At 51.7% G+C, this 25200-nt stretch overlaps 12 protein-coding genes across 12 annotated transcripts; 5 read left to right on the top strand and 7 right to left on the bottom strand.

The window, feature by feature from the left end:
* Position 1: 1 nt before the first annotated feature.
* Positions 2 to 779, bottom strand: BDW74DRAFT_151258 (uncharacterized protein). The gene is made up of 2 exons (XM_073724140.1): positions 489 to 779; positions 2 to 420 (listed from the first exon to the last, which is right to left on the bottom strand). The coding sequence occupies exons 1-2, from the start codon at positions 655 to 657 to the stop codon at positions 110 to 112; spliced, it is 480 nt and encodes a 159-aa protein (XP_073584812.1). The 5' UTR covers positions 658 to 779; the 3' UTR covers positions 2 to 109.
* Positions 780 to 1057: 278 nt separating this feature from the next.
* On the bottom strand, positions 1058 to 3810 carry BDW74DRAFT_138320 (uncharacterized protein). Its single transcript, XM_073722459.1, has one exon. It carries the CDS (start codon positions 3559 to 3561, stop codon positions 1396 to 1398), a length of 2166 nt encoding a protein of 721 aa, XP_073584811.1. The 5' UTR covers positions 3562 to 3810; the 3' UTR covers positions 1058 to 1395.
* Positions 3811 to 5167: 1357 nt separating this feature from the next.
* On the bottom strand, positions 5168 to 6710 carry BDW74DRAFT_177113 (uncharacterized protein; the record flags this gene model as incomplete). Its single annotated transcript, XM_073728797.1, has 3 exons — positions 5168 to 5301; positions 5986 to 6548; positions 6598 to 6710. The coding sequence occupies 3 exons, from the start codon at positions 6708 to 6710 to the stop codon at positions 5168 to 5170; spliced, it is 810 nt and encodes a 269-aa protein (XP_073584810.1).
* A 235-nt stretch (positions 6711 to 6945) lies between these two features.
* On the top strand, positions 6946 to 9446 carry BDW74DRAFT_151253 (SWAP/Surp domain-containing protein). The gene has a single exon (XM_073724139.1). It carries the CDS (start codon positions 7012 to 7014, stop codon positions 9409 to 9411), a length of 2400 nt encoding a protein of 799 aa, XP_073584809.1. The 5' UTR covers positions 6946 to 7011; the 3' UTR covers positions 9412 to 9446.
* A 115-nt stretch (positions 9447 to 9561) lies between these two features.
* On the top strand, positions 9562 to 10762 carry BDW74DRAFT_138276 (nuclear transport factor 2 family protein). Its single transcript, XM_073722458.1, has 6 exons — positions 9562 to 9709; positions 9877 to 9894; positions 9993 to 10057; positions 10120 to 10191; positions 10301 to 10402; positions 10464 to 10762. Exons 1-6 carry the CDS (start codon positions 9703 to 9705, stop codon positions 10575 to 10577), a joined length of 378 nt encoding a protein of 125 aa, XP_073584808.1. The 5' UTR covers positions 9562 to 9702; the 3' UTR covers positions 10578 to 10762.
* A 185-nt stretch (positions 10763 to 10947) lies between these two features.
* On the bottom strand, positions 10948 to 11694 carry BDW74DRAFT_177110 (PQ-loop repeat-containing protein; the record flags this gene model as incomplete). Its single annotated transcript, XM_073728796.1, has 2 exons — positions 10948 to 11518; positions 11570 to 11694. 2 exons carry the CDS (start codon positions 11692 to 11694, stop codon positions 10948 to 10950), a joined length of 696 nt encoding a protein of 231 aa, XP_073584807.1.
* Positions 11695 to 12532: 838 nt separating this feature from the next.
* On the top strand, positions 12533 to 14685 carry ish1 (double-strand break repair enhancer MSC1). Its single transcript, XM_073724138.1, has 5 exons — positions 12533 to 12920; positions 12968 to 13018; positions 13075 to 13222; positions 13271 to 14062; positions 14110 to 14685. Exons 1-5 carry the CDS (start codon positions 12836 to 12838, stop codon positions 14582 to 14584), a joined length of 1551 nt encoding a protein of 516 aa, XP_073584806.1. The 5' UTR covers positions 12533 to 12835; the 3' UTR covers positions 14585 to 14685.
* BDW74DRAFT_151244 (cytochrome b5-like heme/steroid binding domain-containing protein) lies at positions 14686 to 15925 on the bottom strand. The gene is made up of 4 exons (XM_073724137.1): positions 15796 to 15925; positions 15713 to 15737; positions 15409 to 15646; positions 14686 to 15335 (listed from the first exon to the last, which is right to left on the bottom strand). Exons 1-4 carry the CDS (start codon positions 15803 to 15805, stop codon positions 15105 to 15107), a joined length of 504 nt encoding a protein of 167 aa, XP_073584805.1. The 5' UTR covers positions 15806 to 15925; the 3' UTR covers positions 14686 to 15104.
* Positions 15926 to 16109: 184 nt separating this feature from the next.
* On the bottom strand, positions 16110 to 16925 carry BDW74DRAFT_177107 (uncharacterized protein; the record flags this gene model as incomplete). Its single annotated transcript, XM_073728795.1, has 1 exon — positions 16110 to 16925. The coding sequence occupies one exon, from the start codon at positions 16923 to 16925 to the stop codon at positions 16110 to 16112; it is 816 nt and encodes a 271-aa protein (XP_073584804.1).
* Positions 16926 to 18170: 1245 nt separating this feature from the next.
* BDW74DRAFT_138044 (uncharacterized protein) lies at positions 18171 to 20689 on the top strand. The gene is made up of 3 exons (XM_073722454.1): positions 18171 to 18300; positions 18372 to 18520; positions 18573 to 20689. The coding sequence occupies exons 2-3, from the start codon at positions 18378 to 18380 to the stop codon at positions 20104 to 20106; spliced, it is 1677 nt and encodes a 558-aa protein (XP_073584803.1). The 5' UTR covers positions 18171 to 18300; positions 18372 to 18377; the 3' UTR covers positions 20107 to 20689.
* Positions 20540 to 20874, bottom strand: BDW74DRAFT_177105 (translation machinery-associated protein 7; the record flags this gene model as incomplete). The annotated part of the gene is made up of 3 exons (XM_073728794.1): positions 20540 to 20634; positions 20698 to 20787; positions 20853 to 20874. 3 exons carry the CDS (start codon positions 20872 to 20874, stop codon positions 20540 to 20542), a joined length of 207 nt encoding a protein of 68 aa, XP_073584802.1.
* Positions 20875 to 21238: 364 nt separating this feature from the next.
* BDW74DRAFT_138095 (putative serine/threonine protein kinase (Prp4)) lies at positions 21239 to 24021 on the top strand. The gene is made up of 3 exons (XM_073722457.1): positions 21239 to 22043; positions 22089 to 22291; positions 22338 to 24021. The coding sequence occupies exons 1-3, from the start codon at positions 21337 to 21339 to the stop codon at positions 23768 to 23770; spliced, it is 2343 nt and encodes a 780-aa protein (XP_073584801.1). The 5' UTR covers positions 21239 to 21336; the 3' UTR covers positions 23771 to 24021.
* The last annotated feature ends 1179 nt before the right edge of the window (positions 24022 to 25200 follow it).

Here is a 25200-nt window from a genome sequence, read left to right as displayed (position 1 = left end):
ACGTATCGGGCCACTAACAGTCACATTCCATGATCTCATCTTTTTATTACACGGTATCATACACTCATGGCTTTCAGGTCAAGCAAAATAGCATATAGAGGTAAACCGATCAATAACCCTCTGCGCCATCCAACTTACCCCAGAATCCCTTCCCAACTTTCCCATCATCATGAATCCTATTGTAGGGCTTATCATGACGCTGATCAACCTCCTCATTATGCTTCTTCACGTCATCAGGCACATTAGCTTTTACGTTCCCATCGTCATCCACATTCGAGGACTGGCGGATTGTAGGCCTCGCATTGTTGGACGGTTTGTTCGGAATATCCTCCTCGAGGACGTTCTTCCTGGACTTGTCCTGCTTGTATGAGGGCTGGGACTTGGACGGATTCTCTTTGCCGACATCAGGAGGTGGTGCTCCTAATAGTAAATGTCAGTTATCAGTCTGCGTAGTACGGATGTGCGGCAGAGTTGAGGGATGTACACACCTGGGTGCTCCATGTCACGGGTAGGTGCATTTCTGTCATCTTCAGGCTTGGTCTCGCCGTCGCCATACGAACTTTGGCCGTTGAATCGTTGCTGGAGGAAGACAGGGAATCGGGAGGTTGTAGGGTTGATGGCTCTGATAGAGCGGGTATTGCGGAGAAGCGAAGTCATAGCTGTTGTTTTTTATTCAGAAACTTCAGGGGTAAGTATGTCTTTAGATTACTTTGGATGAATATATGAAGGTCCTTCGAGTTATATACGAGAGGCGTGGGTAGAAGTATGGTGGTCTGCCGAGCATGACTATGGTCCATGACGTCGCCATTACTTCCTGATTCTCGCTCTATGCGGCGAAGATGGTCACCCTGAAAGAGTGCGCCGTAGTACTGAAGCATGTGGGGTCTAGATTACGCTGCCATGTAGTAAATTGATTTCAGAATATACATCAGTTGTATATATATCCCAAATGGGATTGACTTTACGCCAACATACATCCCAAGGGCACAATTCACTATCGAGAATTTCGAACACAGGAGGAATCAGCACAGGAAGAAAACAGAAGCGACCGGGCGGAATCCAAGGACCCGTATGCACCTGATATACCACTGAACGCCATGTATAAGTATCAAAAAAATAAAGTCAGGATCCAACCGAGGCATGGTAAAGCATCAAAACCGAGGAGAAATATGATATAATGAACTGAGAATGACCAGAAGCAAAAGGGTAGTAGTCAACCAGACAAGATGCATGCCATCTTAATGGACAAGAAATCAGACCAGCGCCGAGAAGTAAATCATATAGCCACATGAGAAGTGACCTTCGCTCATAGAAGCACCATAAATGCCTTGATAACGCCGACCCCACGACACAAGTCGTCGCTTGTGAAATCACATATAACATGGGCAAGCCAAGCTAGTCCGTCAACGAGACACAATAACATATGCTTTGATATTGCGCTTTTGCCGTCCAAGTCGCTGTAGCACTTCCATCGCCCTTGTATGTTGACACTGGTGTTGGTTCATTCACGCTGACTGCGATTGTTTCAGGGGACAACGTTGCAAATGCGCCATTATCCATGACCTGCATCTGTTGACAATAGGGGTCGTGTGCCTCCGCATTGTCTCGCTTTTCTTCCATTTTGATTCTGCGCGGATAATTAGAAATCGAGCTATCTCCGCGTCTTGAGAGGGAATCCGTTGTGTAAACTTTGCTATCATCGTCATCACTGGAATTGCTGCTTGAGATTGATTCGGAAGATGAGTACCGAGACTCTTTCGTCGTCTCGTTGACGTAGAGAAAGAACTCCATCACAGTACTATTCCACCAGCAGAACCATGGCCGATCCCCCACGTCACTCGAGCGCTTGCGGTGGTGTACACCGGCGAATATTTCGTCTTCTGAAATAGACCGTGTAGATAAGTCTGACGTTGAGAATGTATCTTCAGGAAGAACAATTAGTTTGTCAAAAAAGGTGAGGAAATTCAGAGCGGGTCCAAGACTTAGGTCGCTCGTATCCATCACTAGGTCAAGAGGCATTGAGTCTTGGGTGAAGAAAGGCGCCTGAGCACCGTACGTCACAGTCTTTGGCAGCGGATTGCTGTAGAAATCGATGGTCCTGTCGTTCTCATCGCCTCCAATCTCGATGGGAATGGGCTTCTGGTTATAACAACCCCATGTTGGAGTTTGATCTTGGTCTTGGATGCAAAACTTGGACTGATTCTTCGGTGCGGCCGGAATTGCATATGTACCTGTAGGAATAGGTGGTAAGTTGTAGGGTGTGGCAGTTATGGGTGTTGCGTCCGTCCTGGGAGGTACGGTAACAGTTGTATAATGCGTCTCTTCAGAGTCACTTGCGTCCTCTGCGGCCTTCTTGGCCCCTAAAACACCACCAATGGCACCTCCGATGCTCCCTCCTACAAGCATGACAACAGATATCAAGACCAAGGTCCAAACTGGTAAGCCACAGCATACTTTCTTCTGGCCCCTTCTTTTTAGTTTTTCCTCAAATGCCATAACTCCAGTTGGTGGCTGTCCATTTGGGCCTCCGACTCCACGTTCAGCCGGTTGGTTCCCAGTAGTCATTGCCCCGGCAGCCATGGATCCAGCCGCTACCGTGCCAGTAGCCATAACTCCAGGAACCATTGTTCTCGATGACGTATCCGACGCGGCAGGGTCTCGTTCGCTGTTGCCGCTAGGTTGGGATGGGATAGCTGGGGCATCTGGGAGTGCAACAACTGACGGTTCTAGCTTTGGCGAAGCGCCTTCCGGATATCGAGTATAAGGCGGCAATTGTTCGGTATAGCCATCCGGTCCGATCAGATCACCGACATCATCAGCTGCTCGATTGGGCGGTCTATGATACGCTTCAAGATTGTGTCCCGGAAAGCCCATAGGTATTATTGGATCATCCAAGCCCTCCTCTACCACCACGTTCTGTGAGTACATTGCGTACGGGTGCTGCGGACCGTTCGAATCAATTAAAGGTCCATCCACTGGACGAATGGTCGAGATGGTGGCCACACTAGGTGAGCGACTAACTCCGACCTGCGGGTACATCGCATACGGGTGGCTTGGGCCTGTGGCGCCGGTGTAAGGACTAAGAGCACGGGGTGGGAGAGAGAAGCGGGACGATGTGCTTTGACTGCGCTGCGCTGTCGAGTGAGCCGTCGAATTCGATGTGACGGAATTGCGATACGACAAGTCAAACCCTTTCTGTGGTAAACTGGACCGTCGAGCAGTATCTTCCTCGAAAGAAACGCGGGCATCGTCCCGAAATGGATTCTCTAGTAGCTCATTATCATTGTCGTCTGTTGACGTATTATATGGCTTCTGATGATGGGGTAATGAAGATCGAAGGGTGTGTGACGATGCAATGGATGAAACGGATGGACTTCGCGGCGTAAGCGTCGATTGCTCTGATTCTAAAGGTTCCAGTGAGTACTCGTCGGCAAAAATATTGGGATTCGACGATCGCCCAGGCGTTGAGGGATGTTGCATTGAATCAGGGGCGTGAGGGCCCGATCGGGATCGAGATGACTGGGAGTAGGAGCGAGAGTGATCAGAAGATAGACGCGACATGGCGTTATACAGCCCTAACGGGCTTTCTGATCTGCTCAGTCAATAACACTAAGGTTTCGAGTCAATCCGGCGTCTGGGTTGACTTGGAAGTTGGAATCAAGTCGTCGGGTCCACGGCAAATGAGGGAGCGATCGGGAGCGGCCGCGGAGGGGTTGAAGATTAATGAAGAGGACCGCGGCGCTGGCAGCAAGGCAGATAACGAAAGGCGAGTTGCTAGGAGCGAGGAGGACCGGGAGAGTCCGTATTAGATGTCGTAGGAGGGTTGGGATGGATGGTCGCCAGTGGTGGTTGAGGGTAGATCTCTGATGAGAGGAAAGCAGAGGATTGAGAGGGTAACGGTGGCAGCCTGAGGATTGAGGAAGGAAATCATCGAATTCGGGACTAGCGTGGCTCAAGTGAGCAAATCGTCGCGGGCCCACGGTCCATCATCGGCACTTGCATACATGACCTTGGAAGCTGGCTACAATACTCCGTGCTATCTCTTGGTTTTCTGATGACATGTGTCTAGTTCGAAGCACCATGGTTACTATTTCTGGCCGCAAATTGAGGGATCTGTCTCCAGTCAGGTTGCTTCGTTCCAACTTGGCCCGATTTGCCTTAGTGATGCGTGCTGCGCCTCAGTCTCCAGCTCACCAAGTCTCGAACGAATATCCTCCCGGATCGGCAGCCGCAATCCCGCATGTTTTTGGAGATTCGAAGCAAGCCGGAAAGCGAACAGAAACATAAGACCAACCTATCATCATGAGACCATCTCGGGATATGTCACTAAATTTGGTCGTTCAAACCGATTGTTCCCCGCCGGTCCTTGGCATCTTCAGCCCTCAATTACAGAAATTCGTCAAAAGCAGGGTTCCTAGCTCGCGCAACCAATATCCAAGCGGACTTGGATCATGACCAAATTGGCCAATCAATTCATGAATCACAGGGACAAAATCTGTCCAAACCCAAGGGAGGAAGAACCGTTGGTTCTGGGTACGTGGTGGAACGAGCAGGACTTCTGTACCTTGTAGCCCTGCAAGGCTGCCAAATAATCTCTTTGTAGCATCGTCTGTCAGAGGAACGCTACGCATCTGCCTGATTCCGGAGAAGCCCCTTTGTGACAAACGAACCCTTAAAGGTTGGGCCTTTTTCTCGCATTCCGGAAGACTAATCATCGCCGTCATCAAATTGCAAGGAGTGCGATGAGGTCACTTGACCGACTCCTAGATGCGCAGAATTCTTCAATAAGATAATCCGCAGACTATGAGAGAGTCAATCTGCCAAATCAGAGCAGGAAATTCTGAAATCTTGAAGACTCGGTGCGTTAAGACCATGGTCTTCGCGGCGATAGCTAGTTTGACCTATAGGACTCTACACTTTTTCCTCAGGTCATACCGACAGATAGCCCTTCTACCCTTGGATTATCTCTCTGGCCGTTCTGACATGGCCCCTTCCTTCCACTTTTGATCCTCTTTGCATGGCGCAAACTTACGTTGACGGTGGATTTTGATTCGAGAACAAGACATTGTTTCAGGCCTCGTAACCGCATGCATGCATGGACTGTCAGCTTTTCCATGACTGCAAGGCAGATTGTCAACCTTCTCTGAACAAGGCGCTGATGGTCCGTTTATCGAGCCCCATGAAGGAATCCATCAAGATCGGCTCTTTTGATCATATAGACTTTAGGAAGAATCGGCTGGAGCGTCAGCGGGTGTTCGACAGCTTCGGCGTGGTCTTGTACGACTAGTGATCGTATATCCGCTGACAAGTATGACAAGGCATTTCGCATGTCGATTAGCCACAACAACTAAATAGATCACGACCGCTTCTGCTTGTCTGAGACCAAGGAAGATGACTTTCATGACGAGGGGACACAGCTCGCCAGGTTGCCAGGAATGCCTGTCTCTAGCAGTTTTATGCCAAAATATAGTAATCGACCGAGACTCCAATGACCTTGGTGATCTTGTCAAACCTCACCAGGCGATTATGACTGTCTTTTCAAGGCCAGAATCTCCGATAGCTTCACGACTCCTTTTTCTCCCCATCCCTCTATTCCACTTTGGACCGAGGGCCTGACACGGACATACCAAGACCATGCACGTCTATCTAGGTCATCCGCGCTCAACGTAGAAGCCCATGATTGACACAACAGATCAATGGACCGTAGGAGAAATCCCAGGCAGAGTTCCTTTTCCATCTCGACCTGTGACGGGTTTTTTGCTTTTTTTGACGTTGATTCCTTTTTATCCCCACTGGGAGATCTTAGAAAAGACTTGAAGAGATATGAACGTGCTGACTGTGGGGTATAGATAGGAAGCGTCTTGTTAGTCTTTGCAGCGGTTTCTGAGCCATGTGATTCGGCATGCTTCATCACCTCTAAGTCGATACCCCAAAGTGGCGGCGTTTTTTCTGAGTCGTCCGTACGACATTGCCCTAATATGTCACGGTCCAAGTCATGTAATTCCTCTCCGGGCCGTCCCTCTCGAGGGTTGTAGTCCCACCGTTTCAGTACTTTGATATCCCGATCCAAGACCGAAACTGTAGGTTGGCCCTCGCCCCATCCCTCTTGTTCGGCAGATATCCCGCTTTCGAGGCCTATGCTGACTGCTTTGGAGCGGCTATTGGCGCTGACAACAGCTTGAGCCAGGCTTAGTCTACTCGAAATTGGCTGCTCGGGCATTGTATATTTCAAGGTGCAGACAGCAAACGCAAGCACCAATGGTGCTCTATTTGTGAGCAGCACTATGTTCGACAGTTCTTGTTCACTGGCTGTTGATACTGGGAGGGCCAGTGCGCTCTCGGTTGCAAATGGAGTAGCTGCAATTCCTTGTGATGATGGTCTAGATTTCTTCAAACGTGGATTACCTGTGCTTTCTGTAGGAGCACCGCGTTTCTTGGACGTTCTCTTGGACGTTCTCTTGGCCGCATTGAGCACTTGCTTTGCAAGTTTGTCGTCTTTGAATATCTCTTGTAAAGTCTTCAGCTCTCCTTTTGATATAGCTTCGGCTCTATAGTCAAGTCAGCATCTCGTACCACCTGTCGTAACTGGTGCCCTACGATGTAAGGTCTGCCTTGCGGAGTTCATTGACCTTGCTCATGGCCGTCGCTAAGGGCACTTTGGCATCTTGCGATAAGAATCGGAGAAGCGCTTGCACCTGAGAAGCAGCCATGTTCCTGTCTTCAATGTCTTAATCAAAGATAAAAAAGTGGCAATATTCTGAGGAACTGTTGGCAGATAGATGAGGTCACTGCAGTGCAGTGCACTTTGTAGTAATCTACCTCATGTTAAGCATAGTGCCTAAATCCTCAGGCATGAATAGCAGATCTCCGCCTCCGCTCCGACTCGCTGAGTCCGCGGCGTCTTTGGCAGCTTTCCAATGACAACTCGCTGTGCAAGCTGAGATTTGGCATTCGACACGCATACTGTGATACTGTTGATGGTTGGTTGACTACGCCTGCAGCTTCGTTAGCATGGCGGACAACTTCAAACCGAAGGCTTTCCCAGACGTCTCGTCGAAGCTATCTGCCCCAGCCAAGAAGTCGCTCTTCGAACGCCAGAAAGCCGAAGCCGAAGCCAAACGTGCCCGCGAACGCGCCGAGACAGCTGCGGTCTACGAAGACTTTGTCAAATCATTTGAAGATGACAACCCGGCTCCCGAGCGCTCAACCTTTGAGGGAAAACCAAACAGATTCGGGAGCAGGAACGCTGGCTTCCCGGGAGGCCCTGCAAAACGGCATTTCACGAGCTCTGGTCCGCGCATGAGCGGTCCTGGAACGCTGGGACCACCTCCGCCATCACTGTCTCGCAAACGAAACCACGAGGGGTTTCAGCCTTTACACCGGAATAGAGATTCTGCGCAGGGGACGCTGGGGTTTGATAATGCTGCTAGTGCGGCTACGGCATCTGCTTTTCGCGCCTCAGACGACGAGGATGAGGGCACGGCGGACGCGAAAGAAGCCGAGAAAGCTGCGGCTAAGCCGACATTGTATCTTGCATCTCTGCCCCCTGGGACGTCTCAATCTGTGGTCAAGTCTCTGATACCTACGGTGCTTAATGTCGACAATGTCAAATTCCTACGACCTACGGGCCAGACTGCCACTGAACGGAAATCAGTGTCGGCTATTGTGACCCTGACTAGTGAATCCGCCGCCTCTGATATTGATAGCAGCGTCAGTGCTCTGCAAAACCGATATTTGGGATGGGGCTACCATTTATCTATTTCCAGGCATCTATCCTCTGCTGCAATTGGCTCGACTGTTGCCATAGGGCCGTCTTCCACAGGCTCATTGCCTTTTGGCGCAAAGTCAGTTGCCCCGGAATTGGGGGGTCGACTGAACCGCGCCCCGCCGCCTAGCCTTCATCGCGGAGGTTTTGCTCCTCCAAGCTCCTATGGACCTTCCTATGGTGGCAGCAGCTCCAGTCTGCAGGTGGATGTGAAAGCACCAACCGACCTAAAGCAGTTGAGGCTGATCCACAAGACTTTAGAGAATCTCTTGAACTACGGACCCGAGTTCGAGGCTCTCCTCATGAGTCGATCGGAAGTTCAGAGGGAGGAGAAATGGGCCTGGCTATGGGACGCAAGGAGTCCTGGTGGAGTATACTACAGATGGAAGTTATGGGACATTATCACAAATGGTCGCTCTAAAGACCAAAGAGGGCGCCTATTGCCGATATTCGAAGGCGGTGCAAGTTGGAAATACCCAGAAGCTCATCTTACTTTTGAGTATACCACTCGACTAGATGAGCTTGTCTCTGACGACGACTATGATTCGTCAGATGAGGACATGTCCGATGGGGAGGATGACCGACGTCAGCAAGGCGGAGCGCCTCCCACAGATGGACTTGGAGGGGTCAATGAAGGCTTGGGCCATATGAATCCACTAAAAAAGGCAAAATTGGCTCACCTACTTGCACGACTTCCGACAACGCATGCAAAGCTACGCAAAGGCGATGTGGCGCGGGTCACTGCTTTCGCTATTAAACACGCAGGTGCAGGGGCCGATGAGGTGGTTGAGATGATTGTGTCAAACATCGTCGAACCGTATGCTTACACTGGGGCGAACCCTGATCGCGAATTGGAGAAGGGACTTGCCCGCAAAGAGCAGAACGGTGACGATGCCACAGCGACCCCAACAGATGGCACCGGGAAGGAGAAGCTGGACACGTCTTCCGCAAAGCTAGTCGGCCTGTACCTGATTTCTGATATCCTTTCTTCGTCCGCTACCAGCGGGGTGCGGCATGCCTGGCGATATCGGCAGTTATTCGAATCGGCACTCAAAGCGCATAAGGTTTTTGAGCACCTTGGGAGGCTAGAGAAAGAGTTGAGCTGGGGAAGGTTGAGGGCAGAGAAGTGGAAACGCAGTATAGGCTCCCTTTTACATCTTTGGGAAGGATGGTGCGTGTTTCCGCAATCGAGCCAAGAGCATTTCTTCCAGGTTTTCGAAAAGCCGCCGCTCACGGGGGAAGAACTACGGCAAGAGCAGGAGAAGGCTGAGGCTGAACGAGCCGCCGCTGCATTTTCCAAGAACAAGAGCCGCTGGAAAGCTGTTGACGAAGACTCGTCTGCTGCATGTTTCGATTCGAGTCGACCCTCCGAATCCAAACCAACTCCAATGGAGGTTGATCAAGAGGTTCCGGAAGATATGGACATCGACGGCGAGCCGATGAGTGACATTGATGGCGAGCCAATGGAGGACAGTGATTTAGAGGATGTTGATGGGAGTCCACATGAAGATATTGAAGAAGCGGACAATCCCCAAGAGCAACCTGAGGCTGCATCTGGAAAGCCCCCAGAGATACCAGCTGGGCTGGTTCGCAAACCACGGCCCCGAGCAGAGGACATGTTTGCAGACTCAGATCCGGAAGAATAGAATACTCATGATATGAACGAATGATTGACACGTTATTGAGACAATATATGCAATCCGTTGTCAGTAGATACTTCTAGATCTCCGCTCCGTTGAGTTGATGCCTTGGATTCCAAGGCAGCGCCCAGGCCAGCCCCACAATTGTGTCTCCCCCCTCGGGAATTCCTCTCCTGTCAGTCTTCAGGCTGTTGATCGGGCAATCACTCTCATTTCTCCTTATTACCTCTATCGCATCCAAATCTAACTCTTCTCTCTTAATCTCCTTCACATTCTCCTCAAACCACATCCATCAAAATGGCCGGTATGTTCTATCCCTTCTCGCAACGACCGTCGCATTTCCGTTCAATGTTTTGTCTGCCCCTCCTTGGGGCTCGGATTTCAACCCCTCCATGGCAACAAAAGCCACAATTGGACTTATGAGACTGATGAGGACCAAAATATGCTAACTTCTCCATCTGCTATCTTCAGACTTTACCAACATCGCTCGTACGTTGCCCCGTCTCTATTACTTCGCCAACTTTCCTGCTATCTGCGAATCAAACAACAAAAGCGATACAGAGCCGGAATCTAACACTTCTTTACAGAACAGTTTGTCACCTTCTACTATGACACTTTCGATGGTAACCGCGCCGGTCTCGCGCCTCTCTACGTACGCTGCCCACCTAGGTTATATATGGAAGACAAACGCTGATAAGTCTGGGTATCAAACAGCGCGACCAGTCCATGCTCACCTTCGAGACCTCCGCTGTTCAGGGCGTTGCCGGTATCATTGAGAAGCTCACTGTGAGTATATTTCGCATAGTTCCATACTCCTGTTTCGTTCCGCTTTAGTTCAGCTGGGGCAGCCTCATTCTATATCTCAATGTCCCGGTTCTAACTAACCTTGAAACAGTCTCTGCCCTTCCAGAAGGTGCAACACAAGGTCGCCACCCTCGATGCTCAGCCCTCCGGTGAGCACGGCGGCATCCTGGTTCTGGTTACCGGTGCCCTTCTGGTATGTTCACCTAAGAAGAGAGACGTACATTGAATGTGGCTAATCTGCTTGTTTGTTACAGGTCGATGAAGAGCAGAACCCCATGAACTACACACAGACTTTCCAGCTTTTGCCCGATGGCGCTGGAAGCTACTTCGTCTTCAACGACGTCTTCCGCTTGATTTACAACGCTTAGACGATCTATATACGAGATATTGGAGGCGGATGACTGTGATTCTAATAGGAGAAGAATTTATGAATATTATGATTTAGAGAGTGGACCTCCCAGACTGGCTGCCTTGCCAGTTGGTCATCCTGCGAGGGGAGATAGCTGCCACTTCCGCCTACTTCTAGGACTCCGCGTGGCTGACTCCATGAAATGCATGTTATTGAGCTGTACTTACGGAGTCTGTTCTGTCATTGAGCCGTTTCCGGACTAGCTGGCATCTAATTATTCTATAATTTGACCAGACATGCTAGTTATTTACATGGGCGCGTGATAGGCGAAGCCATGAAGGACTTTTGTTGACAAGCAGAATCTCAGCTCCGACAATTGCAACGCCGTATCAACGACTGTCCCGGAGGAGTGGCGTTTCTTCGTATGGACCGTCCTCATTTAGGGCATCACTGCTTTCGGCGGACTGACTTCGAGCAGTGTCCTTGGTGTAATCGTGGCTATGGCCCTTATTAGGGCCGAGATATTCGAAGAACACGGATAAGACGAGAAGTGTGCCCTGCAAGCAAGCCGTAACAATCAAGATACCCCACGTGCTCCAGCCCTTAGTGCCCAGCCGCGCAGCCAGGCTGCCTGCCCAAACCAGGCCACCAGGCGTCTGAATGCACATCATTGGTATGCTCAAGCTGCCCACGCAGCGCAATCTGAGCGTAGTGTAAATTTGAGGAAAGTATTGGATGGAGGCGAGGATGGCGGCAGTAATGCCGCAAAAGTCCGACCACGATTGCAGCGTAGACGGCTTCTTGAAACCCACGGTAAGGGTGATGATCAACATGATTGCCGCATGGACGATACACATAAAGGCCACAACCAGCGCGGTCCGATATGTCGGTCCTTCCTGCTGCTTTCTTGAGAGGGGAGGTGATGTTTCCCGTGGAAAGAAAATAACAAAGAGGGTAAGACTATAGGTCAGGTTAGCCTTGCGAAATCCGCGAACAGGGCGCCGAACGTACATCGCGAAGAAACTAATCAGCTGCGTCGCAACTTGCAGGATCCCTAGAAGCCCTGCAAAACACGACAGCCCGCTGACATCCTTGCAGCATGCGGCGTCCTGCAGCGTCTGCTGCTGCGACACCATGTTTGCCAAAGCAAAAGTGGCCGACGTCGTCCCCAACAAGACAAAATATGGCGAAATTCCAAAGGAGCTCCGTAACGTGGCGATTCGAATCAACTGAGGTAGGTAGGAAAAGAGTATTCCGAGCACAATGAGGCTAGCTCTGGTTAGGGACGATGCAATGCGTATCGCGGGAGACATACATAGATAGGACAAAGTTCAGCACTCCTGGCGAAACCAGATGTCCGCACTGCGAATCTGAAGAAGCCATTTCGAGATATCCAAGCGTTCGGACGCAGCTTCAAGGTAAGGCCTTGTAGTACGGCGCAGAGTATAAGCTCTTGATATTAAGCGTTGGGCACCGGATGATGAGTTGGCCGCGGCAGTTACCAGACCACCAGATGGTTCGTTCAAATATCAACACATGGTCCCCCACGGAGAGAAGAATTTTCTGGCCCGTCTGTTTGCTTTTCAAGCTGAACTCCCCAAAGGGCAACGGTGACTGACCACAAGCTTTGACTAAGAATAAACGATGGAATAGTTCGTCTGTTGATGAGAAGGAGTGGGAGGTTGTCTCCGCATTCCAGCCAAAAGGGGATAGCTTCGTCAGGTGGCCGGACTCAATCTCCGAGCAAGGTTCTGATGTCTTACCGCCTTTATCCTCTAGCAGTGAGATCCGCCTGTCGGGGTAGACCTTAGTGCTGACAAAAAACAGACCAAGATGGCTATCAAGACAGGTGGGCCATGGCTGAAGGGTGTAAGCTAGCGTCCATATAGCGTCATTGATATAGCTTCAATAGTAGTCTAGAGCAACATACTCCGTACAGAGTATGCTGAGTGCAGTAAGATTGCGAGATCGCCGATTGATCTTCCCCAGGCTGGCCGGCCAGGACAATGACACCACCAGAAGCTTCTGCATTTGGTTGACCAGTAATGCCACGCTTCACTGCCTATGACGCCGCCAAACGCAGTTTTGTTGCGCCAATACGTCACTCCGTTGTCAGTGGGCTTCTAGACAAGATCCTGGTTTAATTCACCCATCTTCTCTTATAACCTCCCAGAATAAGTAGCCTCATCTTTGGATCCCCTTATTTTAGTTCCATCATCTCCTCACATCCATCTACCATCAACCCATCTCACCTCAATAAAGACCTGAATTCGAACGATGAAGCTACACCTAGCCACCTGGTTGGTGTGCACCCTTGCAACCGCTGATGCGGTCGGGGCGTCCACCTGGTTTGGCAAAGCTGGTGAGCATCTTGAGCAAGCTGACCTTGGATCCGGCTAACATTTCTAGTTTACAACAAATGGCACGAGACCGAGCTCGAGCGCTGGCTTGCTGATCATGGTATTGCGCATGCCCGCCCCTCTTTCTGTTGTTGCACGAGCTGACCGCAACGCCAGACATCCCCTACTCTTCGCCCGCTGACCGCAAGGAACTGGAAAACGCTGTGAAGACGAACTGGGACCTAAAGGTTCAGAAACCGCTGGGACAACTCTCAGATCAAACTGGCGATCGCTGGGAGAACACCAAGGAATGGATCTTTGACACGTAAGTTCAAAATGACCACTTCAGTGTAACCTTGCTAATAGAATTTAGGTGGACCGACTCTCAGCTAAAGTCATTCCTTGACCGACATGGCATTCCTTCGCCTCAGCCTCGCCGTCGCGACACTCTACTCAAGACGGCTCGTGAGAACTACGAGGCCGTAGCTAAGAAGCTTAATGAGGCCGCTCACTACCCTGGAAACTGGCTGTTTGAGCAATGGAGCGACTCTGATCTGAAGCTGTGGCTCGATGAGCGCGGATGGCCCGCTCCTCAACCCAGCACTCGGGACCGTCTGATTGCTGCCGTCCGTCGTAACACTCGCCTCGCTAGTCTGCAAGCAAAGAGCATCGGTGCTTCCATTGTTCAGTCGGCCAATGCCGCGCAGGAGACCTTGAGTGAAGCCCTGTTCAATGCTTGGTCCGATTCCGATCTCAAGAGATTCCTCGACGAGCATGGAATCCATGTTCCCCAGGGCTCCAAGCGCAATGAGCTCATTGCATTAGCACGTAAGCACCGTGCTGCTCTTGTCGAACAGGCCTCCTCGGCTTCCTCCTCGGCTTCCTCTACGGCTTCTGACTACATCGGCGCTGCTACGTCCAGAGCCGGCAACGAGTACGCCCGTGCAACTGACAACGCAAGCTTGAAGTCTCAAGAAGCTTTTGACACTGCCATTGACGCCTGGTCCGATTCTCGCCTGAAGGCCTTCCTTGACTCTCGAGGTGTTCCTGTTCCTCAGAAGAGCAAGCGTGATGAGCTCATCGCCAAGGTCCGTCTGAACAAGCACAAGGCTGCCACTGGCTGGACCGCGTGGACCTTTGATACCTGGGACACTGAGCACCTGAAGTATGTCAGCCCTCATTAGCTTTTGATCCAATGCTAACAGGCCCTAGGAAGTACCTCTCTTCCGTGAACTCCAAGATCGCCCACCGTGCTGGCGTCACTCGCGATGAACTCGTTCAAGAAGCTCAAATCCAGTACGAAAAGGCAACCAAGGCTGGTGGCGACCAGCTTGCTTCCGCAACCTCTTACATCAACGAAGCCACCGCTAGCGCTAAGGATGCCACCTTCGACACTTGGTCTGAGTCTGACCTCAAGAGCTACCTCGACTCTTATGGCGTCCCAGTTTATCAGGGCACTGAGCTGAACGAGCTTCGCGCCACAGCTCGCCGAAACGCTCACTGGTTCCGATACGGCACCTCTACCCCTCAGGGCGCTATCTACCAGAAGTTCAGCAACGCTGCGCAATGGCTTCTCGATCAATTGAAGATTGGTGCCGCTAGCGGTAGAGCTCAGGGCCAAGAGGCTGCTGAGAAGTTGCAGGACAAGGCTGGAAAGAAGGCTGAGGAGGTTCGCTCTGAACTTTGAACATGACGAAGCAACGCTAATTGCGCATGATTGAACGAACGTTTTTCCTTTTGTTTACGCAGGGCTTGCTTGTGACTTGTACTTTACTTTTACGACATAGTTTGGTGATTCCATAGGTCAATCAATTGATGATCTTGCAGAACAACTGGTATACAGATGTTGTAGCTGATGGCGGAATATATATCCCGGTCCTCTTGAACCAAGTAACCCTATACAACCCACTTCAAACTTAAAACGTCTTTGCCTAGTATCAGTAAGTAGGAACTTCGCATGCAAGTATTATTCTCCGTGAAAATGAACCGCCGCCCACAAAACCTCGCTTTTCCTGCATAGAACACAGAAATAGTAACCCTAATATAGACAATTCATCGAAGATCCCGAAATAAGCACCTAAAACATTCCAAGTATTATCGGCCTTTGTCAGTCCTGTTGTTCATGACAATATGAAAACCTAAGCATATCGCATCCACTAGCCCTCCAGTCGCCGAATATTTGCCGCATTCAAAAACGGTATTCGAGTTCATGACTTGGGCGCTTCAGAATCCCCCTCAGCAACCAACTTGCCAACAACAAGGTATTTCTCTGAGAAGCGCTCCTCCCAGCTCTGTAGGTTCTCCAACTGGTCCGCATCCAGGTCCTTGAGATCATCTAGCGGACCCGACAGGTCCTCCGTTAGCATCTCTCTATCGAAACTCTGGTGGGCCAAACCGCGGGATGCGTCGCGGCCGGCGAAGTTCTCGTAGGGCCCACCCTGCAGCGTATACTATCAGCACATGTTCTCAAGCGCAATGTCGCTATGTCCATCCGTAAAAGGGTAGACATACCGGCCCATAAAAGTTGCGGCCCGGCGAAACATCAAACACGCGCCCGCGCACGGCGAGGTAAACAGGCTGACCGTTCTCGCCGTTGAAGGGGAGCAGGGTCTTGGGGGTGAAAGTGCGGAAGACGACGGGGGCGGGGGCCTTGGGGAGCACGGCGGGAGGCTTAGGGCGGAGCTGCGTGTAGACGAGGAGGGCGAAGACGGAGAAGAGGAGGAGGTTGATGGGGGTGGCAATCGAGGCCCTAGATAAATATATGTAAGCTGGAGGCTTGCGTTGACTGCGCTGACGGGTGTAGAGGGATACTGACACCTCTGCCTGCGGAGCTGTTCCGTCTGTTGGGGGGTAGGTCAGTATAGCGTTGTTGAGTGAGGGGAAGCGGGGAGGGCATACCTGCGGACATGGTTAATGGAGCACAAAAATAGGAGAACAGCGATGAGTTTGACTGTGATGAGTACTGGGTATGAGGGTCAAGAGAAACAGAAAGATGCGAGTAAGACGGTGCTTGCTTCTGGTCGGGGATACTGTCGGCCGTGGCCCGTCGGTAATCTATGACGGCACTATTGGTTATATACTTAACACGTGACCTATTTAGAGCCTGAGCTTCAAGGCATGAACAAGTAATAGTGCCCTGCTTCCTATTGGTACATATACAGTCGCGATTAGTTGGAGAGCTAGGCTGTTGCCAACTTGATCAGTTCATATTTCTATGTAGATCCCACAACTATCCCCAGCAACCCAACGAGCAGCAGATATGCCACTCCTGGCAAAAGACTGGCCGCGGCAGATTCCCTTAACACATCCCACTGCTTCAGGCTAGAATGACACACATCCGACCTGTTATTCCCAGCAAACCAATCCTGCAGACAAGATACCTGCTCCTGGCTGAGTCGCGCCTTGCAAGGATCCAAGGGCTCATGCGCTTCCGATTCAAGATCAGGACAGTCAGTCGACGTCCCACTCCCGGCCGTCCAATGCCCTGAGTAGAGGGGGCAATCGTCTGCTGAAATCTCGAAATCCAAGCCGCTCCCATCGTCGACAACGGTGAAGACGACGGTGCTATTTGCATGCGCGACCATGGTCTGGTCATTGATATATGTCGTGTCGTCCGATTTCGTGCACGTCGATGTATAGTATCTCCAAGAGAGGCTGTATGTGCCGGGGCGTATGTAGTAGTTGTTTTCGTTGTAGATCTTGCCCGGGATAATCAAGCTATGGTCGGTCCGGTATCTGAAATCATTGGATGTCAGACTGTCGTTTAGCAGTGAGCCGGTATAAGTGCCTAAGAACTTGTCGTTTCCATCTCTGCCCATCCGTGTGAACTGCCAGTCGACATTCCATCCAAATATGCCTGCAGCATCAGCGTTTTGGAGGGCGAAGACGATGGGGAACCTAGTCAGGTTGTTGTAGGTCTCATTTCGGGGGAAGAGAAGGTCGATTTCGATGGTTGCTGGATAGGAGAAACCTAGCACTGGAGTGATTAGTGCCAGAGAGAGTTGGAAAATGGCAAAACGAATGAACATGCCGGTCAGTTCGGAGTAGTAGATCTTGCTTCATCATGGCGGCTGCCTCTACATGTTAATAAACTACTTGGATTCTATCACAAGTCTCGACTTTGTCTCGCCCTCGGGTTGATGTGACGGTTGAATGAGAAGTCATTTCGCATTCGATGTCTTGGTCTAATCTACCCTTTGTTCCGCGGCCTGAGCCATGGGCGATCATATTTTGAAGAATGAAGGATGAGACCTGGGCAAAAGAAGCTATCAATAGCACCGTGACGAGCCGCCACGAGTAAGAATCTGGGTCAGGAACGCCGACCTTAACCTCGGCTCAAACAATATGGCCGGGGGTCGATTGAAGTACTACAATGTCGCTATGCCCAAGTCTTTGACTTGGCCCTGGTGGGATTGGCGCTAATCGAGATCGGACGATTGTCTCTTATTGCCATGTTGATTGAACGACCCTGATAATGACAAACGCATTACTCGAGTACCGCTTCCAAAAGCAGCGCCACAGTGCCACAATATATCCGACATCCAGCCAGTCAGTATCATAACGTCGGAATGTTCAAGAAATGCTGTGCAACCTATAGAGTCGGGACTAATTGGTTTGCAGCGGCGTTTGTAGAACAACCTCGGAGTATAGCAAAAAGGGGCACGTCAATCCTTCGCTCAGAGCATTTTGTATGGCGGTAACTGTTCGTTAGTGAGTCTGGAGGGGCCCTGAGACTGGGCCAGGCATTGGCTGAGAAGATCTCGACTCAATCAATCTACATCATATCCCGTAGTCTGTGTTTATCTTTTTAGCACAACGGCTGTCGGTTGCGCGGCGCGAACGGAGACGTTGACTATTTATAACGTGCCAGTTTCAGATGGATGGGACCACAATTTCAATAGCCTGCTAGTCCAGAACCTGCTAGTCTGAAACTGGGCCCTGGATGATCTTGTGCCTGTGCCTGAGCCTGAGCCTGTGAACATGATCGATCCGCGTCGTTTGATTATCCAGATGTGTTGGTGCTGGCCTGGGCCTCCTCTTCCCTCTCGTTCGCCCGCGCAAACAGATTTCTCTTCCCATCCTCTCCTTCATCACCAAGCCCGTGGCTGCGCCCGTTGCTAGTATTGCATTTGCCATTCTCTTTCAGCCAGCGGTTCTGCTTCCCTCCTTACAGTTTCTTTCTTTATTTGGCCCCCTCTGCCGTTCCCCTCCTTACCGGTTCCTTGTTTTGAACCGTTGCCCGAGAGCCCACTTCGAGTCAATTCGCGATCCTTTGTGAACGACGTGCAGGCATGTCAATTGCTTGAAGTGCATACCTCGGGATTCTTTTTCAGGTGTTGATTGCCTGCTTCTTCTACTTTCATTACCTCTCTTAACCATAGTCAACTGTTTCACGCAGCCAAGGTGAGTTCATCCATGCAAGACCATAGTCCAAACAATGAGAGAGCACTACTGACTTCTCAGCCATAAAACAGCCCATTATGTGGGGGAAAGCGTCTTTTCGTACCCGCAAGCCCTTGAGTAACGTTCCTGTATCAGCAGACTCTCGAACCTACCAGCCTTCAACACCCAAGCCTAAACGAGACATCTCTGCAAAAGCATTGCCGACATTGCCATTGTCACCGTACGAAGGCGCTTAAGTCATTGCCACTGGATACTACTGACAGTCATTCTAGTGGCGACTTTAGTTCGCAGTTCAGCACATATCAGCCGGAGCCCAACCAGCGGGTGCCGTCTTCGATCTACTCGCGGGACACAGTCGACTTCGACCATCATCGTCAACGCTCCATCAGTGATACACACCAGTTCCCACCGCAGCTTGACCCTCCGGACTTCGCCAATGGCCACTCTCAAGGAACGAGGAGTGTCGACATCTCCCCTCCTGATTCTCCCATTAGGACTCCCACCAGCCGAGACAGCGCCCGGGTCTCCCCTATAGAAGATAGTCCACTGGTAGGGAGCGGTTCCAAATTCTCGAGTCAGATACCTGTGCCTCGAAAGCGCGCCGATTCAAAGCTAGACCCGCTGCCCAAAGCCAATGCTACCAGATGGGACAATTTCTCCGGCGAGCCAAGTACCAACAACCAAGAGAGATTCGGACAGGTCAAACCCGGCAATGTTTCTTTCCAAACACACGTAACTGCCACCCGCCAGCGATCCAACAGCTCGAAGCTTATGGACTGGGGCAAGGAGCATTTGCATCCGAGGAAGAAATCGTCCGAGTCCAGTAACCGATTCTACGCCGGTGAAGCGACTCCTTTTGCTCATCGAGAGCCATGGAGGGGACAAAGTGGACGCTCACCCATGGTTTACCCAATCCAAGAGAAGCCGAGGGAGCGGTCATCATCGCGTCTACATTTCTCACGGAGTAGCGACCGGCTGAGAGAGATGAATACTCCATCTCCCATAGTCGGAAGTTCCGGAACATTTACTACGATAATCACGGCAGGCGAACAGAACCATAGGCAGCAGCCTCAGCCTCGGATAAGGCCGCAAGGGCCGTACGGGTATGACGCACCTCAGAGCCGTAACGCTAGTACTGTCAGCGTCACCAGCACTGCCCCGCCACGCGTGGACATTGTGTCGAGTCCTGATCTAAGCGCCAGCCTGACTGACCTAACGCTTGCCGATGATGAATATAACGAGCCTACGAGCCGCTTCAGTGTGACTACCTATAATACCACCGAAGCTGGAAGTTCGACTCCAAGCCCACGAAACAGCATAACCCCTAGCCCCCCGCCAAGCATCATCGAAACAGCGTCGCAACGGTCTACTGATACCACTCGCTCAATCATGTCTCGATCACGGCCGGTGCCCAGCGCTGTTGCGCCCGGGAAGCGCCCCGTCAGGAAGCCCACTCCGTCCGAGATCTCGAACAAGGCGCTTCCTCCCAATCCGGCTGAGATGACCGTTCAGGATCGCATAGACATGCTAGAAGCGAAAAGGACCGAGCTCGTGCGTCGCAAAGCGAATATCAACACGATGATCAACGAGTTGACGCAGGTCATCCAACCGAGCTCTATAGCGTACGACATGGCTGCCCGCGAAGAAGTCAAGAAGACGGTCGCCAGTCTCAACAGCGAGCTGGCCGACATCCAAAAGGAAGAGCATGATATCGGCCTGAAGTTGCTCCGAGTGTGGAAGAAGCGCGATGACGGTGATTTTTATGGTGCGAGTAGCAGTCTATGGGTCAAGCGAGTAACCAGCTGAGCTGCATTTTCAATTCCCTCCCGTTTCTGTTCTTTGCTCTTGTCTGGGTATGTTTTTCAGGTACGCATGCATGCGATCTATTTGCCTTTAGCCGTGGTGTCTATATTCTCGGCGTCTTAATATGTTGGCCCCAACATTGGTAATATCTCATTTTGTACCTGGCAGTGCGCGAATGATACCCTTCTTGTTCATATCTCGCAGGTCCCAGAAACCAGGAAAAAGGCTCCTTTATGCATCCTAAGAAGCAGTTCATACTACTAGACCAAAACAGGCGGATTGTATGTATATGACGTAGTTTAGGAAGTAGGTATCAATAGATGCTCATATGCGAAGCGAAGTGAAGCGCAGGACTGTTGCCACCGGGTAGAGAGAAAACCCCTTGCTCTCGTGGCTCGTGGCTCGTTGAATTCGTGAAAGAGAAGTGGCGGCGAAATCATTTCTTGCCGGACTTCTTGATACCCTGGCTGCCGGTGTTCAGCGGTCCCTTGCCCTTGGCCTTGTCCATCATCTCCTTCTTGGCCTTGGCCTCTGTAGATCAGAACCGGTTTAGCATCATGATTCTAAAGGCTGTAAAGGGCGCGGATAGCGTACCGGCTCTCTGCTTCTCCTTGAAGGCGAGGTCATCCTCGTCAAGATCCTTCTTGTCCTTCTTAGCCGCCTTGAGGGGCTTGACTTTGCCGCCTAGATAAGGGATTTAGCGAGCCGAAACAGGCTGACGCGTGGCCGCATGGACGCGCAAGACTGACCTTCTCTGCTTGCGCCACCCATTGTGATATGTGTATAAGAAGTTGGGGTTGAGGTGTTTTGGGATAGAATCGGCGTTGTTTGCGATAATAAGGAGAGGGGAAAGGAAAAAGTGAGCAGACGGATCGCCAGCGGGGCTAGACTGAATCTTAAACGGGTTTAGCGGCTTCAGCCTAAACTCGGGCTTTCCCGTGACTGAGCTGGACGCGAGCGACGTCGCCGTCGAATTCTCGAATCCATCTCGAGTCCTCGAATTCGCCTGACATCGCTTTCCATCCGAAAGATCCATGCTCTACATTGCCCGATAGTGATAAGATAGACAGCGCTGTGGCGTTTTCACCCAGTTGGTTGGACTTTCTAATCACTCCCAACGCTCGCTTCTAGAAGCATTCTCGCTAACCGGCGTCATTCTTCTTATCTGCGAAGCTGTCCAGGAACTCCTGGTGAAACAGATTGCGTCAACTGAGTGGCATTAAAGAGGCTGCAATGCCCTCACGCAGGTCATCGACCGCCTCAGAGGGCGAAATCATCGAATCAGGTTCGGAGACGAAGGCAACTACGTCGCAATCTCACCTTAATGGCAACAGCGTTGACCGTCCCACCAGAGTTAGTTCGTCCGCATCGGTGACCAAGTCGCCTCGTCGTCAGAGATCTAGGACCAGATCGCGGTCGCGGTCGCGCTCTCCGTACCGAGACTATAGAGGATATAAGCGTCGACGGGAGGAACGCTACGACTATAATGACTATGGATATGACTATGATGACGACAGACGCTCTGGACGAACGCCGCCGCCGCCGCGACGCGTGAATTATCGACACGACAATGACCGGGGATACCAAAGGCAGCCTAGGTCTTACTACGACTATGACCGCGAAGAAAACCAGCTTGCGGATCTTCGATACGACGATGACTATGACCGGCGGAGGGACAAGCGGCAGCGCACGAAAAGTCGATCGCCTTACCGCGGGGCTCGAAAACGCAAGCAATACTCGGGCGATGAGTGGGAACCGCGACGGTCACGGGGAGAGGGCAGTGAGGCCTCGCAGAGCAAACCAAGGTCTTTTACTGAACAGTCAGTGAGCGAACGGGGGAAACCCCCAGCTGTCGCTCGAGATTCTAGACAGGATGCTGAAACTCAGGAAAATCAGGTTCAGGCAGCTTCCACGGCCGCTTCCACGGATGGTGACAATAGGTATGTCTCCCTCTCGATTGATAGTTGACATGCTAACTTGCTCAGTGTAAATGGCCAAGATCTCGCTGAGCCGGTCGAACCTCTTGACGAAGCCGCTCAGCTCGAGGCCCGGCGTAAACGGCGCGAAGCCATCAAAGCTAAATATAAGGACCAGGCGACGCCCCTGCGCATCCAAGCACTGCATCTTGGTGGTGATAGGGGTACAACACCCACAAGCGAAGCAGCTACCCCGAGTAACGTGACAACAGGTAAGCTTCTTTATTCCTCCTTCTTTTCTGGTAATAACGTGTGCAGACTCGGCGGCCACTCCGGATGGAAATTCGTTTCCCGACTTCAGCATTTCCAAAGACTCGGACTTGGTGCAAGACGGCGCCGTGGACGGCGTTGACAAAGATGAGCCTTCAGCAGCAGACTATGATCCCACTATTGACATGAAAGCCGAAAGAGAAAGGCACGGCGGACAGAGTAACGAAGTGTCTGCCGCGAGCTACGATGAAACGAAGACCACCAAGCAGGATGTGCTCATCCCGGATGCCCCGCCGCAGCCGGAATTAAAGGCAAAGGATCCGTATGATATGTTTGCGGATGATGATGACGATATGTTCGCCGAGGACACGGAAGAAACAACGCAACCGGTGCATGCATCCGCCGTTGCTGTACCCCAAGCGAGAGAGCTCGACGTCAGCATGATGGACAACTGGGATGACCCTGAAGGATACTATAACCTACGAATCGGTGAGTTGATTGACGGGCGTTACCATGTGCAACAGAATCTGGGCAAGGGAATGTTCTCGTCAGTGGTTCGAGCAAAGGATTCCAAGACCGGTAATGTCGTGGCAATCAAGATCATCCGACAGAATGACACGATGAAGAAGGCCGGATTGAAAGAGATCGACATATTGGAGAAACTCCGAGAAGCAGACCCTGACGACAAGAAACATATGATCAAGTTTGAGCGGAGCTTCGAGCACAAGGGTCATCTGTGCATGGTCTTTGAGAATCTCAGCATGAATCTGCGTGAGGTGTTGAAGAAGTTTGGCCGAGATGTAGGGTTGAACCTGCGTGCTATTCGAGCATACGCCCAGCAGATCTTCCTGGGTTTGAGCCTGATGCGCAAGTGCAATATCCTCCATGCTGACTTGAAGCCCGATAACCTGCTGGTCAACGAGCAACGCAACGTGCTGAAGGTGTGCGACTTGGGCTCTGCATCGCCAGCCTCAGATAATGAAATTACTCCATACCTGGTTAGTCGCTTCTATCGAGCACCAGAAATCATTCTAGGCATCCCGTACGACTACGCCATCGACATGTGGTCCATTGGCTGCACGCTGTTCGAGCTCTACACGGGCAAGATCCTCTTCACGGGGCGCAACAACAACCAGATGCTCAAATCGATCATGGAATGTCGTGGCAAATATCCGCCCAAGCTCCTCCGGCGCGGCTCTCTGGCGCACCTCCACTTTGACGATATGACCAACTTCCACAGCACGGAAGAGGATAAGATTACCGGACGCCTCGCCACCCGGGTCATGGACTTCAAGAAGCCCACTCGCGATCTCAAAACCCGACTGATGGGCAAAGGCACGCGCGGGATGTCAGATAGCGAAGCGAAGGAGCTGGCCTTGTTTGTCGATTTGCTGGAGCGGTGCCTCAGTCTGAATCCGGAGAAGCGATGCACGCCGGCTGAGGCGTTGAAGCACCCGTTTATTTCGCGCCCAAAGGTCTGAAGTAGCGTACGCGTCCGGCTGCATATCGCTCGAGGCGACTTATGTCAGATTGCACATCATTCGGGCAATTGGGGTAACACGGGTTGTATATAGGACCGGGAAGTGATATCATTTCATGCATTTACATTACACAATTGTCTACGTAGCGAACACAGCATGTCTATAAAGGGATGGGGTGTTGTAGTGTTACCCGCAGACCGTCTCATTTGGACCCCAGTAATGGTGGCGAAGGCAGGCATCAATCGGACCAGGCTGGCAGAAACGGGATGGGGTCATGGGCATCCAGGCATCCGGCCATGGGGGCGAAGATCAGGCCAGCCTAAGCCGCGATCGCCGCATCTCGCATCATGGCCGATCACTCAGCGGATATGGCGAAGTCTTTGACTGGTCTTTGTGTGTCCCTAGAAAATTCCAGATCGATCAAGTGAGGTTCTTGGACGCTTCGAGACCTCGAGGACCGCGGCGGCTCTGTCGTCCACGGCGTACTCCGTCTCCGTGACCATGTCATGGTACAATGGAAGAAGTCGGCAAGAACCGATACCAATTTTGAGTCTTTTGACAAATATCGTCTTCAAGTTCCGTAGTTACTCCGTCGATGAAAGCAGCGCTTCAAAGCACGGGCGATCCATGACGGCCTACCCCGGATTCAACCACAGACAGCCGATGGGAGAACGGCGCATGCGAGTAATGATTCCTTTCCAGGCTCTGAATGGCACGGCTGGTCGCGGAAGGCCGATCCAGGCAGCTTCGGACGATGGTAACGATGAGTGGCCAATGGCAGTGGCGTGGCGAGATGACCGAATCATTGTCACTTCGATCCGCGTGCTGGGACAAAGAGACCCATGAACGAGATGGCTGGGGCGGAGTCAGCATAGAGGCTGGAGATAGGCCGAGCACTTTATCAATAGTGCCGGCGACAGCGAATGAGAAACGCGCCGGGCTGTTTGCTACCTATAAGTTACCGGCTTGCAGTTGGTGATGATCTCATCCGTCATGTCATGTCGCCAGTGAAACGAAACGAGGAGAGAGCGCCAGCGAGTGGGCCTCAGGCTCGGGCTCAGGCTCAGGCTCAGACGAGCACAGACCCGGCCAGGCTTCGTTCCCCCACAGGGCCACCCACTGCGCCCAGCCCTGCTTGGATTGCCAACGTGGCATCAGCGCCGCATCATTGGCTGCGCGGCCTGCCTCACTATCGCAGAGTTGGCGCTAAGCACGGTTACCGTACGTGACGAGACGCCCACTGCCTCAGGAGTACGGTGCCTGTCAAGTCGTAAGCGCTTGCTGCTGGACTAGTGAGGTTCTCTGCAGTTGGCACCGTTGCCATCGTCGACACTAGTCTGGGGGCTGAGATGGGATAGGCTACAGCTAGGCTACGAGGGGGTCTGTCGAACGCAACCAGGCTGCGTTTCTATTTTTTGATGAGCTCTGAT

Source organism: Aspergillus multicolor (genome assembly GCF_047715735.1).
Source record: "Aspergillus multicolor strain CBS 133.54 unplaced genomic scaffold BDW74scaffold_9, whole genome shotgun sequence".
NCBI classification, from domain to species: Eukaryota; Fungi; Ascomycota; class Eurotiomycetes; order Eurotiales; family Aspergillaceae; genus Aspergillus; species Aspergillus multicolor.
Note: the sequence above shows the minus strand (reverse complement) of the source record. Positions and strands in the feature narration are given on the sequence as shown.